Source organism: Falco rusticolus, chromosome 2 (assembly GCF_015220075.1).
Source record: "Falco rusticolus isolate bFalRus1 chromosome 2, bFalRus1.pri, whole genome shotgun sequence".
In the NCBI taxonomy this organism is placed as follows: domain Eukaryota; kingdom Metazoa; phylum Chordata; class Aves; order Falconiformes; family Falconidae; genus Falco; species Falco rusticolus.
Genome location: NC_051188.1, coordinates 1,206,869 through 1,221,881, shown reverse-complemented (window position 1 = coordinate 1,221,881; position 15,013 = coordinate 1,206,869). Strand labels below are relative to the sequence as shown.

The 15,013-nt window shown below is 46.4% G+C and overlaps 1 protein-coding gene across 3 annotated transcripts in view; it reads right to left on the bottom strand.

Moving 5' to 3' along the window:
* The window catches only part of FAM168A (family with sequence similarity 168 member A), a 218,358-nt gene that overhangs the window by 95,992 nt on the left and 107,353 nt on the right, over window positions 1–15,013 (bottom strand). For all 3 annotated transcript variants that reach the window (XM_037376654.1, XM_037376652.1, XM_037376653.1), the window contains one exon: window positions 8,351–8,438. In XM_037376654.1, coding sequence (XP_037232551.1) covers window positions 8,351–8,420 — 70 coding nt within the window. In that variant the 5' untranslated portion in view covers window positions 8,421–8,438. The remainder of the gene's footprint in view (window positions 1–8,350; window positions 8,439–15,013) is intronic.

Genomic DNA, 15,013 nt, shown 5'->3' with positions numbered 1-15,013 from the left:
CCTTCCACAAAATTGGAGGCTACTGGCTTTCAACATCCCGATAAATTAAATGAACAGTCAAGTGTAAATCAGGTCAGTCCTCACATGTGCAGTTGTGTCTGCGGCTCAACAAATGATACTGCAGATCAGGATACAACCACACGTGAGGATCCCACACCTCCTGTCCTGCCAACACCACCAACGACCAGAGGGCAGACGATGCCGGTTCCCTCTGTGAATCATTATGTCCAGACAAATGTTGTGGTTCCACCTTGGGGGAAAAAAAAACCCCAACAACAAAACTTGGGAGCGTAGCACACAGCCCGGCTCAGGGATGAGTCTTGCCTTCTGGAGCATGCAGGGATCCCAAATCACAGGTAGGAGAGCTCGACGTGCTGGAGGAAGCTCTCAAGCTTTCCATGTCCAAAGAGGATGGATCAGGGCTTGCTCTCGAGCAGTAGCAGAGGTGTGGAGGGTCCCTGAGGAAAGCCCACCCAGAGCACAGAGCGGCGGCTGCGGAGCTGACTGCACTTCTGTCCTCCGCCTCTCCACAAAGTCTCAGACAGAACGAAGACCCTGATGGCTGTACAATCTTCGCTTCACACTGGTGCAGCCTGCCAGTATGGTTCACAAACGTAAGAGCATCAGCTCGCACAAATCCTTAACCCTTTCGGGAATCCCTCCGGAAGATCTCCAAGATCCCAGACACACAAGAAGAATATAGAACCGGTGCCTTCCCACCAACATAAAAAAACAGTAATCGATATGCTGACACGCGTATTTGCTTACCAGCCACACCTATTCTCTATCACAAAATCTTCTAACTACAACCACATGCATGCATTATACCGTAAATTAATACTACATTACTGTCATCTATCTTTCTCAGCGCTCTCAAAAGTCCCACAGAGAAATTGCCACTTGAAGAAGCAGGAAAATCAATTAAATTGGAAAGCAAATGAACCCAGACCTTGCAGACAGCATAAAAAGGGTTGACAAGTGACTCAGGGAGACACCACGCATTTCTACATGCAAACGATAAAGCTCTCAGCCAGAACTTCTCCTTAAATCATCAGAAAGACTATTTTTTCCTTTTAAATGAAGGCGACACATTTGTTACTTGAGGAAGAACACGCTGGGTCTTGCAGCAACGTCAAAGATTAATTGCAAATGCGATTCAAACTCTTCCTTGCTTTAGACTGCTCCTCTGCTTCCCCAAAATACTTTGGTGAATCTTGTGCAGGATAAAACTCGCCGAGTAGCTGCCCTTGAATATTTATTTCACATTGGTGTGCTGCAGAAGTTCCCTAAAAGTGCCTCTGAGCTGCCCAGGTTCATCTGCTTTGGAAATGCAGCTCAACAAGAAGCCAGTCGCGCAAAGACCTTTTATTAAAAGGCGTCAGGTTCCTCCTGGTGAAACGAGTCCAGCTCTCCCGGACCCGCGCAGGTGTTTGCCAGCTGGGCCAGGCTGACAGGCCGCAAGAGAGAAGGAAAAATAGCTGGAATGGAGTGGAAGACTCCAGGAAAACAAGCCCTACAAGAAAGAGAAGGGCCAGAAGAGCAGCAGAGGAGCTTGCCTGATAGTCTTTCCTGAAAAGCCAGGGAAGGGGGTGCTGGAGCGTGCCACCTACCAGCCCTCTCCAAGACAGAAAACATGCAGAGAAGCAGCAGAAGATCCACGGCAGAAACCTGAATGCGTGATGGATACTAATCATTAGCAAACGAGAAAAAGGAACTGAGTAAATGAGACAAGGTCCATTAGCAAAAGAGAGAAGGAAATTCCTGCTGCAAAGACATGGGAAGACTGGGAGCTCCACCTGACAAACCAGGAAAAGCCCTGGGAGAAGGAACACAGGTAATCCATCACATTCAGATGCTGCCATTGGGATTCCCAAGCCTTCTGTGCAACGGAGGCAGAAGAGCAGCGAGTTCCCAACACGTATCCGGATTTAAGGACACTAGGCACGGCCTCCTATAATCACAGACCACCCCAGATGGGATGACATGGACCCTAAGCCATTTCTGGGGAAATCCCTTGGGAATTGCAGGCTGGGAGATGAGGACCCTGCAGTCGCACCCACTGAGCAGCACGCCTGGAGAAGCGAGCGCCTTACACACCTTTAGTGGTGGGGCTGCTCGTGGTTAATTGGCTCTCAAGAGGACAAGCACATTAGACACCAGAACTCTGAAACGCACGTTTTTATTTACCAGAACCAGAGGATCGGACCATTTGAATGCTGCCACCCGACAAAAGCTTCTTGAAGACAACAACTCACCTTTGTACTTGGTGATCTACTAGTTTCTGAAAGAAACAAAGACTCTGTTGTATTCTCTACACCCTTTACGAGTCCCCTTCTTGAGGGCTCCTTGCCATTGCTTTCTGACACACTTTTCTCAGCCACCACAAAGCTGCACACCCCCAACTCTTTCCTGACCAAGACCAAAGAGGTGGGAAGATCAGTGACCTACATGGCTTTGGACCAAGCGTCCTCACTAGTTCAAACGACCTTAATCTGATGGACTTGAGGACAGACTGCAGTGATGGGATAGGCTGCAGGGATTAGGTGAGAGCTGAAAACCTCATGTTTGAGAAATGACCGGCCCAACTGGCCTTCAGCGTGCAAGGTGTCCACATTTTACATGTGGCAGGAGTATCAGTCTAGAAGGAGTTACCATCCTTCCCTGCCCTGCACCTCTGAAGATACGTTTGCCTCTTCCTTCCCACCCAAGAACCAGGTACATAACCTGGTCGATACAGAATCTCTTTAAAACGGATTTTACCGTTTTAGAAGACCTGCAGTAAGTAATTCGGACATGAACCCCATGGATGGGACTCGAACGTAGACCACTTTGTGTAGATGTCTACACACGTGTAGCTGTCCGAGTTAGCCATCAACACACCTTTCGGTACCGGGGAGAAAGGAGCACTTGGAGGACACAATCCAGTGGCTCACACAGTAAAACAGAGCACATGGGAGATGCTCTTTTCTTGCATTCACGCAGTTCAGGGGACTGCTCACATCCACACTGCAGGTACATACAATTGGGCAAAACAATTCTGAATCTGCCAGGAGAGACCCCAAGCAGGGTCAAAGGGTGGGCGCAGCAGACTCAAAAGCGCTGGCACTTCCACAGCAAGGATTTAAGACTAGTACAAGGAGTCTGAAACAGAAGCATGAGCTATGGTCAGAGAGCAGGTGGAAGGTTGGATGTGGGAAAAGGTGGAGCGGGACAATCGTCTGGAAGAGTAGCATCAGTAATCTGTGGTCAAAAAAGGACCAGAAGATAATATACCTGTATTATTTAGTGATTTTTCTGAACAGATAAAGAGTGACAAAGTAGAAAACCAGAGCATGTCCTGTTCCTTTTAAAATTTCAGATAAACTTCTGAATAAAAACATTTTTCCTTTACCTTCAATAATTCTGAGGGCGGAACAGAAATATTGCTTCATGGCACATAGAGCTTGAAAAGAGCTATTTGTTGAAAGCAAATCAAGGGCTTCCATCAGCAAAAACTGGAGCTGGAGAACGTCTCTTCTAAGCGTGGAAGCTCCTGAGCAGGTTGCAGCTGCAGCAGGACTTGGGAAGCATCGTGTGCTAGAGCAGCGTGACACAAACTCCTTGGAGATTTACTAACCAGCATCACATCTTTGGGCTCTTGGATTTTATTATCATTTATTATTTAGTAATAACTACGATGAACACACAGTCAAGTCTACTGAAGGTTCATGAATCACAGCATCTTATCAGCATATTAATCAGCTTCTGGTAGGGAAAATGGTAATAGCGTGAGCTATAACAAACACTTTTATAGTTTCACGCTTGAAGTCAAACAAGCTACAGGAGAGACTGATTCTTCACCCTTGATTCCACATCAATGAGCTAATCTATTTGCTGCAGGACTGGTGCCTTTGCAAAAGTGGATGCAAGAAAATGGGAAGGATAATGTGCCAAAGCAAAACCAGGTGGCTCAGCAGTTCACATTTGGGCAGGTAAAGTGAATTCTACAAATAATAAATAAGCAAACGAGAGTCCTTAAATACCTTTTAAAGTTAACCTCAATTAAAACAAGAGCTTACATGAAGATCAGCGTTAATTACAGTCTGTTTTAATTAAATAATAAACGACAGTCAGACACCGTTTGCTGCTGATGTTCTAAAATACATCAAATTAGCGGAGTGGAAGCAGTCACCAGCCGAGCACAAGGAGCCAGGACTTGCTGGAGCACAAACCCGGCGCTGGACAGATGTAGCTCCATCTGCAGCGAGAATATTCTCTCCACGTCACCTTAGCTCAGCTCAACAACCAGCTCATTCAACAGCAAGGAAGCACTGCTAGTAGAAAGCACACAAGGCTTATTCTACCCTTTCAGTTTAGGAAGGAAAAGGGGAAGGAGGTGGCAATTCAACCCTGAAAATGAGACATACTAACTACGTGAGAATCACCTTTGCTTAATAAATGTATCAGTTCAAATATGGGAAATGTTTGGCTAAACATCCACCTAAAACCCCTATTTAAATACTTCCTTTTTTTTTTTTTAAACTTAATTCTAATTTCCTCTAAAAATTCATCCAATTCGGACCACACTTTAAAAATCATTTAGGAAATAACTGTCCTTCACACTTCCTTTAAGGAAGATCAAAATGAAAAAATTAAGAATCTGAATAAATGTATGGTCCCTCCAGTACTTGAGTATGTGCCTCCTCATTCTCTGTAACACACGAGCAGCCAATTTGGTACAAAAATCTTTATTTATCTTGAAATGGACCTCTTTCCCTAGCCCACCAGGTATGGAAAAATACAAAGAAGTAAAAATGAGAAGAAAATCAGATTAAAACCAAATTTATTTCAACCAAAATCAAACTATTCTATATAAAGCATTTACATTTAGCACTAAAAAAGCCACAAGAGCATAGAATTCAACCTGCCAGTATCCTGATTACCATCTTTGTTTTCTTTCCACATGTATCCCACCTGAGTTTTATTGCACAAGGTTAGAAATTAACGGTTAATGCATGGTCTTTGAAGAAAAAAAATATAAATAATACACTTGCTGTACTAGATTTGGGGTAAAAACCCCTGAATTCCAAGGCAAACCAAGAACTGAGAAAGGGCCAACAGCCTTCACCTCAACTTTATTACACTTCAGGAGGTTTTATTTCTCTTTCTTACCCAATATAAAGCTTGGCATGAAATCTTCTTCCATGTCCACCACTACTGCAAAAAGATGATACTAAAATATATATCTTATACTGTATAAATTCTATATTGTATCACAAATTAGGCCTCCAATCCAAATTTTGGGACAGATGTCGTACGCTCAGTCTCCTGCGGTGACCATGGGGACGGCGCACTGACATGCCATTTCAAACGAGGGGCTCCAAGCAAACTCTTCCAATTCAGCTGCCAGTCAGGGCTGAGACACTCATTAAGCCCCAAAGATGTAACGAGCTCCCAGGCCCACAGAAGGGGTTCACACACACGACAGCAGTCAACATCCCCTCCACATCGACTGTGTCACATGCTTCAGCAATTATTTTCAAAGCAATTTGAGAAGGATCTACAAACTCCTTAAGTTAATGCTTCTCCTGCAAAGAGTCTATTTTGTTTGCCTCTGGGAGTTTAAATATCCTCCAGAATAGCTTGTGGCTACATTAGAAACTGATATGTAGCTAAATGACGCACGTTAAAGCGATGTAAACGAAGTCTGAGCACGGAAAGGAAGAATTAAGACAGCCAGAGCTTGGCACTTAACGCAGGGGGCACAGCAGCCACCTTCTCATAACTGCCGAGCCCACCTTCAGGAGCTGCATGCCTCTTCTACACAAAGGATAAAATTTAAATTATTTCCCCTTCTTTCGCAAGATAACTTTAGGTCTTTCATAAAATACTCCAACAAATTCATATTTAAAAGGTTTTGTAATACATTTTGCCTAGTAAAGAAAATAGCTCTTTGTTTAAACACTTTGTAAGCTATTACCTGTTGCAGCACAATCAAACTACTGGACTGCAATAAGACTTTACCGTTGGTCAGATTCTACTGTCCTGCTGTTTGTGTTTCCTCCAGAAGCCACGCCACGCCACGCCACGCCACGCCACGCCACGCCACGCCACGCCACGCCACGCCACGCCACGCCACACCTCCTCCACCCAACCCACACTCCTCAGGGCTATTTAACTACTTAGCGGGAACGAGCTACAGCTGCTCATCATCCATGTCAATCAACCCACTGCCTTCGAGGCAAGGCCACGGCTGCAGATTACCAATGCTAATCAACCCACTGCCTTCATTCCTCTACAATTACCTACTTTGGGCCTTCCTTGTAAGAATTCAGCCCCCTGACCCCTCACCTTACACCTGCGCAAGGGACAAACCAAACATCAACACGATTCAATTCCCACTTCTGTCCTACGCTCAAGCAGTCACTTGGCTCTTCTCTTCCCTGTTTCTCCACTGACAGAACTAAGGACCCCAGTCTGAGCTGCCTCCAGTTTTCTTCTCCAAGGTCATCCTGCACAGCTGCCACTGATGTCTTTTCCTTTACCACAAACTCTGGAAGACAAATGTCTGAAGTCCAATGCTTTGGGGTGAAACCAGTCTCATGGGGGCCACCTCCATCCCTACCACAGCTGGCACAAGCTAGCCAAGGCAGGCAATAGCCTCATATATTTAAGCGCACAGTATAATCTTCATGGTGATCAACCAGCAGGTTGTTTTAGAAGGTATCATCCTATTGTTGCTACCATTTGGCTTATTCAGAATGCAGTCTTGTAGAATTCATTCATCTAAACCAGAAATCACCCTCAAAAGTTCTCCTTCCAGAAAGGTCAAGGCACAAACTACCCAATCTGCACTTCACCATTTAAATAAAATTGTCATATCAAGTGCCAGAAAGCAGCTTCTAAAACACACAGGACTGTATGAAAGCAAATATAGAAAATCCACATTGCATGGATTTTAAGGTGAAGCTTTGAGCACATGCCAAAAAAAAAAAAAAAAGTTAAGTGGGAGAGAAGTAGACTCTTGTCCAAACCATCCTTGTGCTAGAAAGCACAAAATTGCTGTTATTTCTAGTGTAGGAAAATAACTGCACTTATGAGCTCATTCTATCACCCAAGCGCTGCTGGAGTCTGCAGTCCTCTTACAATGGTGATATTTTTGAAGAGACTATTATTCACAGATATTTTTTTCCAAGCCTCTAGTGCTTTGACTGTGAGACCACAGTTCCCCCGAGCTACAGTATCTCCAACAAAGCAGCATGCATAAATTTGATGGGGAAGAAGAAAGGGTGCATAAAAATGGGGCAAAATGCCTTTGAGGAACTCTCCGCTCCGCAGAGTATCGGACAGGTCTCCTCGCAGCAACACAGCCGGCCCTGCTGATCTACCAGCTGCAACAGCCACCAAAGTCAATGATGATATTTTGTAAATAAAGGAGCTGAGAGCATTGGATGTTCGTTTCCGTTCACTGTTGACCATGCTCCTCCACAGAAGCACACTCCCAAGCAATTCCACACATTAGGTAACAGCCAACACAAACAACTGGCAATGCAAATATAAAGAAGGAAGTCTTAACACAATATGACAATTATATGCAACAAAATGTTAGAAGAAGGAGTCTTCGCAAGCTGGTTTTGCAAGGTGCTTACAAGATCAGAACAACACATGGTGAACCTAATCCCTGGGAAAAACCAGATACACCTAAGCTGAGAAAAGCGCTGTTTCTCCCTGTGCTAAATTATTTTCGTATCATTACACTTTAGTTCCCCAGTAGTTATATAATTATGGTAAACTTCCTTTCAACACCTTTTTCGAGTATTGAAGATGACATTTTTCAACGACTCAGTTCTAAAGGTGGACTTCAGACATGGGACTTGCTGATCAACCTAAGATTAACTCAACCAAAGCACAACTTGAAAACAAAATCAAATAAGTCAATAATGTAGTTTAAATCGCCACCTGTAACAACAACTGCACGTTCTCCGAATAACAGGCTCTCGCCTGTGGGATCCTCATTTCTACAGCAGGGCTATTCCAGCACGTGCAGCTCTGGAGGCAAGCCCTCCAGCTCCCAGCTGACCCTCCCAGCACCTCCTTGCCTGTTTTGTTTGTCTAAAGAAACCCTCTTTTGATCCTTTTCTTTAGGATTTCCAAGGCATCCTCTTCTCAGGAATTCAGATCCTTTTCTTCTCACGAACCTTACTGTGCTGGCTTTGCTGAAGAGGTTTCTCTTGCCAGTCACGTTCCCATCTGGCTGCCTGATGGGAACTCTTTCTCCCTTCGTTAAGGGATTGAACGGCTCGTTAACGATCACCTGCTCTCACCACCCCATACAGACACTCACGGAAGAGCCACGGAACGCCAGTCCTACCTGTATACGCCATGTTCTTCGGGTTTCCGTAGGGAGCCCCAGGTTGGACGGGGCTGTAAACAGGGTTCATGTTGGAAGACCGGGAACTCTGAGGACAAAAGAAAAGCAGAGTTGAGACGACTCCTTACGTTAGCTCCGGAGCCGTCTTCCGCGCAGAGCCTTCTGCTGCCTGGTAGCGTTACCGTGTTAGAATTCCAGACACAAAGAGCTGCGAGGGAAAGGATTTACAACTAGACGTTACAACCAGATAGCATATTTAATAATTCAAGTTTTGGATCTCTCGGTTAATTCCCCTAACTTCTTCAGCGCTGCATATTCTGCCTACAAATGTACCTGGAGCAGATTAATCTCACACATCCCCGCCTTTGGGGGAGCTCGGGACTCGTGACCCCACTTCCAGCTTGCGACGAACAAAGAGAAGCCACAAATTCAGGCAAGGAATTCTCCCCCTTGGAGGAGCTAATAGTTCTTGGGTGACAAAAACAACCACAATGAAGACCTGACCTTTCAGAAATTAGCAGATAAAAGACCATTTGCTGCTGGCGAGATGGAGAGCAGCAAATATTTGTGAGCGTTCGGCGTGGGCAGACTGCGATAAGCTCCAGCCTGAGGTCTGGGTCCCGCACGAGGGTGCACAGGGCACCCGGTGCCACCCACTGCATCCCACCGGTGTCCCGGGCCGGGAGACGCAGTCACGGACCTAACGCGAGCAACGGGATTGTAACCGCCCTTCTGCTCCTCTCCCCAGTAAAGATGATGAAGCAGTGCCGGGTGAGCTTCGTGTGAGTTTTATTTAGAGGAAAGCAAGTAACTTGGGAATTTGTGTCTACTAACTGTCAGTTAAGCAACTGGCTCAGTTAATTACCTTAATGAAGCACTTCTCAATTCTGATTAATGGGAAAATCAGTCATTAAGTTTTATCAGGCGACGCATTTGTCTCCACAGCTATCTAGTGACAATTTCACACAAGAACCTCAACGTTAAGATTTTAAAAATACGTTTTTTAAAACGTATTATTTTACAGTTCATAAATAAATCCGTTCTTCTCAAACAAGTCTCTGATGATGGATGCACAATTTGCTAGATCATTAACTCCTTCCTCTTTACCTCAGGATAGTAAACAAGTCAAATGTTAAATGTTAGCACCAATTGACTTGACAACAATTACTGCTTAATTAATTAGCCGTCCCTCCACCCCCAAGTTAGCACAGAAGGGGCGATTCTCAAAGCAAAGGAGATCGGGTTATAAAGCGAGCCAGAGAGAAGGCTCCACAGAGGCACACGTCTGCCCCAGCTGCTTCGCTGACACATGATGGAGCTCTCAAGAAGATTAACAGGAAAATCAATGCAAAACTTTACACCCATGAGATACTACGGCTGGGGATTTACGTTCCAGCATAAGGGGTTTATGGCCGTTTGCTTCTCGTGACCCCAGGCGGTGCCGCGGGTCTCGATGCGCCCGCCGCCGGCAAGCAGCTCTTTGCCTTCTGGCTTGAGCTCTCATTTCCAGATGTTTCCAACATCACCCAGGCCCGAGGCAGCGAACCCCAGCTTCTGTAAGCGTCCGCCCCAAAGCCTGGCTGGTGGGCTGCCGTGGGGATCTCGTTCCACGCGGGAGGCTGTCTCAGTGTAGTATGTGGTGGATACAGGACGCACTCGTACATATACCTCAAACCGCACAAACACACACATTGTGTGGCCGCATATGCTATACGATACCTACCTACCACGGCTTTAAACTTCTTCATGTGAATGACATTCATGGAAATTATTTCCTTTCCTCTACTGAAAAAAATAATGTTGATTTAAGCCCACCCGGCACATGTCCAGCACACTGTGGGAAAGCCACCTTGAGAGGGGGAATTAAGAGAAAATTGGGTCCTAACAGAAGCGCAGTATTACAGAAAGGGTTTTAGGGTGAAATACAGCGATTGCCTTCAGGGCGGTTGGCATGCACGGAACCGACATCAGCACAGCTCCCTAAGCAACACCTCTGGCCAGCTCAGCGCCTGCCCAGAGCAGTGACGGAGGGTGCAGCGGAGCGGAGACCCCACGGCCAGGCTCTGTCCTGCTCCCTGCGGGACCGGGAACCTGATGGCACCACACAGCTGATCAGTTGCCAGGTTGTCGCACGAAGAATCCATGAGACGTCCATGGCTGAGCCAACCGTTGTGGCGAAATGACTTCCCTCAGATGAAATAACCTCGTTGTAATACTAACGCACACCTCCATCTCACCTGCCTCCAGGGTACTGCTACACCTCACTGGGCACACGATACCAGTGAGTAACAACAACAGGTATGATCAGTCACTCAAGCTCCACCAAAATGTGATGGAAATGGACCGGTCCTGGACTAAAATAAGTCCAGAGGGAGGGAACTGTTGTCTAAACTTCTGGATTACCTGACTGGTTCAGCGTTCACAAAGCCAGGTCAGTCTGACTCACTCTCTGGTTGCTGTGAATAGGGGCTTCGAACCGAGGGGGTCAGCCTTGGGGAGGGGGGACACACAGAACAGAGCCAAAAGACCACCATCATCTAAGTGACACAGAAAGAAATGAGGAAAGTTCTGGCTATGAGAGGAAACAGGATCGTAAGGTGTCGCAATCCACTGACATCAACAGCAAATTAGTTGAAAATAAGATAAAGATAAGAGCGGTAGTGGGAGATCACGACCTCCAGCTCAAACAGCCCCCCCCGAAAGGGGGCAAACCCCCTTGGGGAGCACGCGGAGTCAGCAGAGAACGTCAGCAGAGCTACAGCTACCTGAGGGTGCGCGTGGTTTGCATTAGAAGAGAGAAACTTGTAAGCAACCCTGTGTATGATGAATGACTACGCCATGTACTGTGAAGTATAAAAGGTGGACAGATGAGGGGAGAAGCTAGGGAAGACTCCATCACAACTTCTCGGATCAGCCGACAGGCTGAACCTGTCCTGCCCCCCACAGGGACACCCGTTGGGTAAGAACTTTGTCTTATGCACGCTAAATAACTAACTCACACTGGCCGTTACCAGTGAGCATAGTCTGGCTGTATATAGCTTGGTTGTATATCACTTCAAGCTTGTTTTTGCAGACAGCCTTTACCACCAGCAATAACGAATCTTGATTTGTCACAATCTTATATTAAAAAAGAGTCTTCTTCCATAAACTGCTAGCGTGAATCCTTTGCGGATGCTAGCAGTCACCGGCAGCGAGTAACATATTTGAGTAAAGTGAGCAGAGCTGCCGAGGGTCCCCCTGATGCTGTTGGGGTGTTTCCCTGAACAAGTCACTCGAATCACCTCCGATCCAGCCGGACTGCTCGGTGGAGGGTCCCTGGAATGGGATGCTGATAGACCGGTCGGGCACAAGGGTCTGGGCTTTCCTGGGATGCTGACAGACAGATCAAACACCCGGGGGTATCTCCCCCCTAGCCCTTTCACGTGACACACACATAATTTCTCCAAAGAAATTATCGTAGACAAAGCACCCAAGTGAAACGCCTCTCCCTGTCCAAAGCACGCAGGGCATGTTTCACCTTATTTTTTCAGAAAGTTGGAAGCACCTGAAAGGAGATGGTGTGACAGTAACCAGGCGGGGGAATGTGCTGCCCAGAAGTGCCAGCCCAACACAATGCACGAGGAGCATCTACTGCTGCTCTCAACACAAGTCTAGCAGCTAAAACCTCCTCCTTTTCACCCAAACACCTCCGCCAACCACTTTTTCGTTGTTTTTTAATTCGGCTCCATCATCACCCTCCCATGCAGGTTCCACTTCAATAGTGGGAATAAGGCAAGAAGGCGTTTCGAACTTCTAATGGTTTGTAAAATATTCTGACAAGGAACAGCACCATAAAAATCCAAAGATATCTCTGCGTTAACAAATACTTCGGAGCAATCAGACACCACCAGGCAATCAAAGTGTTTTGTGCTGAGGCTCCTATGGCTACACCCTCTGCACTTTGAGGGTTTCCTTTGAACTCGATTTAGACTGATTTTTAGTCTGGTCCCCAAGTGGCGCATGGTTTGAACTTGTCTAAAGGACATCACAGTATGTCCTTCGCTGCTGTGTCCATCACCAGTATGGACTCCTATGTCCCATGACAGGTTGGAGGATGTGTGATGGGAATGAAGCTTCTGATAGACTCTGGTCCACGTACACCAAAACCACTTGGGACACGGAAACAACACAATCGCAGGGACTCACCTTCAAAGCGCAGTACCGTGCTGAATTATAACACCAGTAATACACACAGCCTGAGGGTTACTACTGATACCAAAGACTCAAACAATTCAGTTAGAAAGAACAAAGAACAAGCGCCACTTCTTCGGCTGATGTCACAGGGGCAAGAAAAAACAGAAGGGTGAAAAAACATCGTGTGAAAAAAGCCTTCAAGTGAGGAAGTTCTGGCCCTTAAGAGGAGACAAGGTGATAAAAGTGTTGGAATCCACTGATATCGACAGAACATTAGTTGAAAGCAGGACGAAAGTAATTGTGGCTGTGGGAGATCATGACCTCCAACTCAAATAGCCCCCCCAAACCTTGAGGAGCATGCGGAGTCAGTAAAAAGCTTCAGCAGTGCTACCTGAGGATGCGTGCTAATCTGCATTAGAAGCGAGAAACTTGTAACCCATGGCGTGTGTGAATGACAATGAATATGCAATGTACTATGAATATGCAAACATTTTATGGTATATCATGTATACCCTTGAGCAGCTCGGTGTGCATGTTAGGGAGGAAAAATCCTCCACCCAACCAGCGCTGCAATAAACCGCTGTCAGCTTTCTGAACTATTGTTTGGTTTGGAGAGCTTTCTTGGTTATAATTTTTGGTGACGCTACTAGTACCTGATGTTGTAAGTAACTGATGCCACATATAAGACTTGAAAGAAAAAGGAGGAGAGAGATGTCACTGAGTTGCAGAGACTTCCTGGCCATAATTAACTGTTAAATCACTAATAGGACTCGTCAAGTCCAGACAAGAAATGTTCAGTCGAACAGGGAATGTGACAGACATCTATACAAAAACATATATATATATATATATATCATGAATGACCTGGAGAAGGCGAAGAGGCAGCAATCACACAGCTTTCGCATAACCAGAGCAAGTGGGGGCATCAGAAGAACTAATTCTGTTGTAGCTTCGAAATAAGCACAGGAGGTGGCTGGTTGCTTTGCTTGCCTCAGCGCGGCCCTCGTTGCCAGGACGGTGGGATTTGGAAAGCCTCCCAAGGGACAGGGCGACTCCTCCTCTCCCCCAGACAGGCTTTTAGGCAGCAAGGACCTTTGACCATCCAGCTATTCTTGTGTTCCCAGAAGAAAAGCCCATTTTAGGTGCGTGGCCACCCAGCTCTCAACACTCTCTCAATAAACGCACCCGCGGTGCCGAGAGATGCCCTTCGGACGGGGGGCACCGGGCGATCCCTGCAGCAGTACCGAGCGGCTGCAAACAGCCACATCCCATTCCTCAGTCAAGCATGGGCACGGGGCTCGTCGCGTTGACACTTCAGAGGGTCTGGAAGCTGAGGATGTTCTGCCACAGAGCAAGGAAGCAATGGGTCCATCTTTCCTCCAGCCCTGTGTTCCCCCTCCCCCACGCACAGAGCCGGTGGCCCACCCAGCTGAGCCTTCCTGCCCAAGAAACGACGTTTCTGAGGGTCCCTCTCCCCTCCGGCTTCCAGCTGAAGCTCCTCCACCCAGAAGCAGCGAGGGGCAGCGGACCTGCTCCAGCCACGGCTGCGTTATCAAGTGCCTCGTTCAACGCAGTCATCATTTCATTTACGCTTTTCTGGGTGTAAAGAGTACAAACACATTGAAATGTGGTGAAAATTACTGCATATGCCTGACTTGCATTAGGTGGTGTACCAAACGGTAAAAAGAAACACTCTTCTTGAGGAGGATGAAAGGAAATGCTTTTTAGCAGAGATAAAAAGATTTTAATCACGATAGGGATTTGAGTGTACTGTGAGGAAGAGGCTTGTTCTTCCTCCCTGCTTGGTATGCGGGGTGCTATTTGCAGCCAGCATGAAAGAGTCCATGTGAACGGCATTTCAGATGGATGATTTTCTTTCTTTTCAGCATCTAGTACTAAAGCACATTCAGATGAGCTTCCAATACATTCTACAAGACAATACCACTCAAAACTACATTCTAAATTCATTACAGGCACCGCATTGTGGCATTCGAAAAGCTACACTGAAATGGGAATAAAAAAGGATTAGCAAAATTAAACCTCCTTTGCCATAATAACTTGCAGCACTTGCTTGTGGCCATGAATACATGACAAAAAGACTAATAGAAACGAATTATAAACAGACAAACACAAGCATTGCTCTGCTGCACGGAGCTTCCACGGCTTCCTAATCCCCGCAACAGTGATGCTCAGTTGCTTAGAAGCTGCTGAGACTCCAGCAAGGAGCCAAAGGAGTAACTCCAGCAGGAATGCCATGGGAATAAGCTGCTAGCAAACAGTCTCGGGATACTTTCTGGCTGTAACCTGGTTACATTTTCATCTATTTTATCCTTCCTGTGAAAGTGCACGACATGGTTCTATCACACTAGGAAATTACTTCAGATGAAGGGTAAATAGAAATACAAGAGAGGTCAGTCATCAAACGGCCACCAGGCCATCAGCAGGCCAATGTGCTGGTCACATCAAGTTCGCGCTGGGGATTTCCAAGCA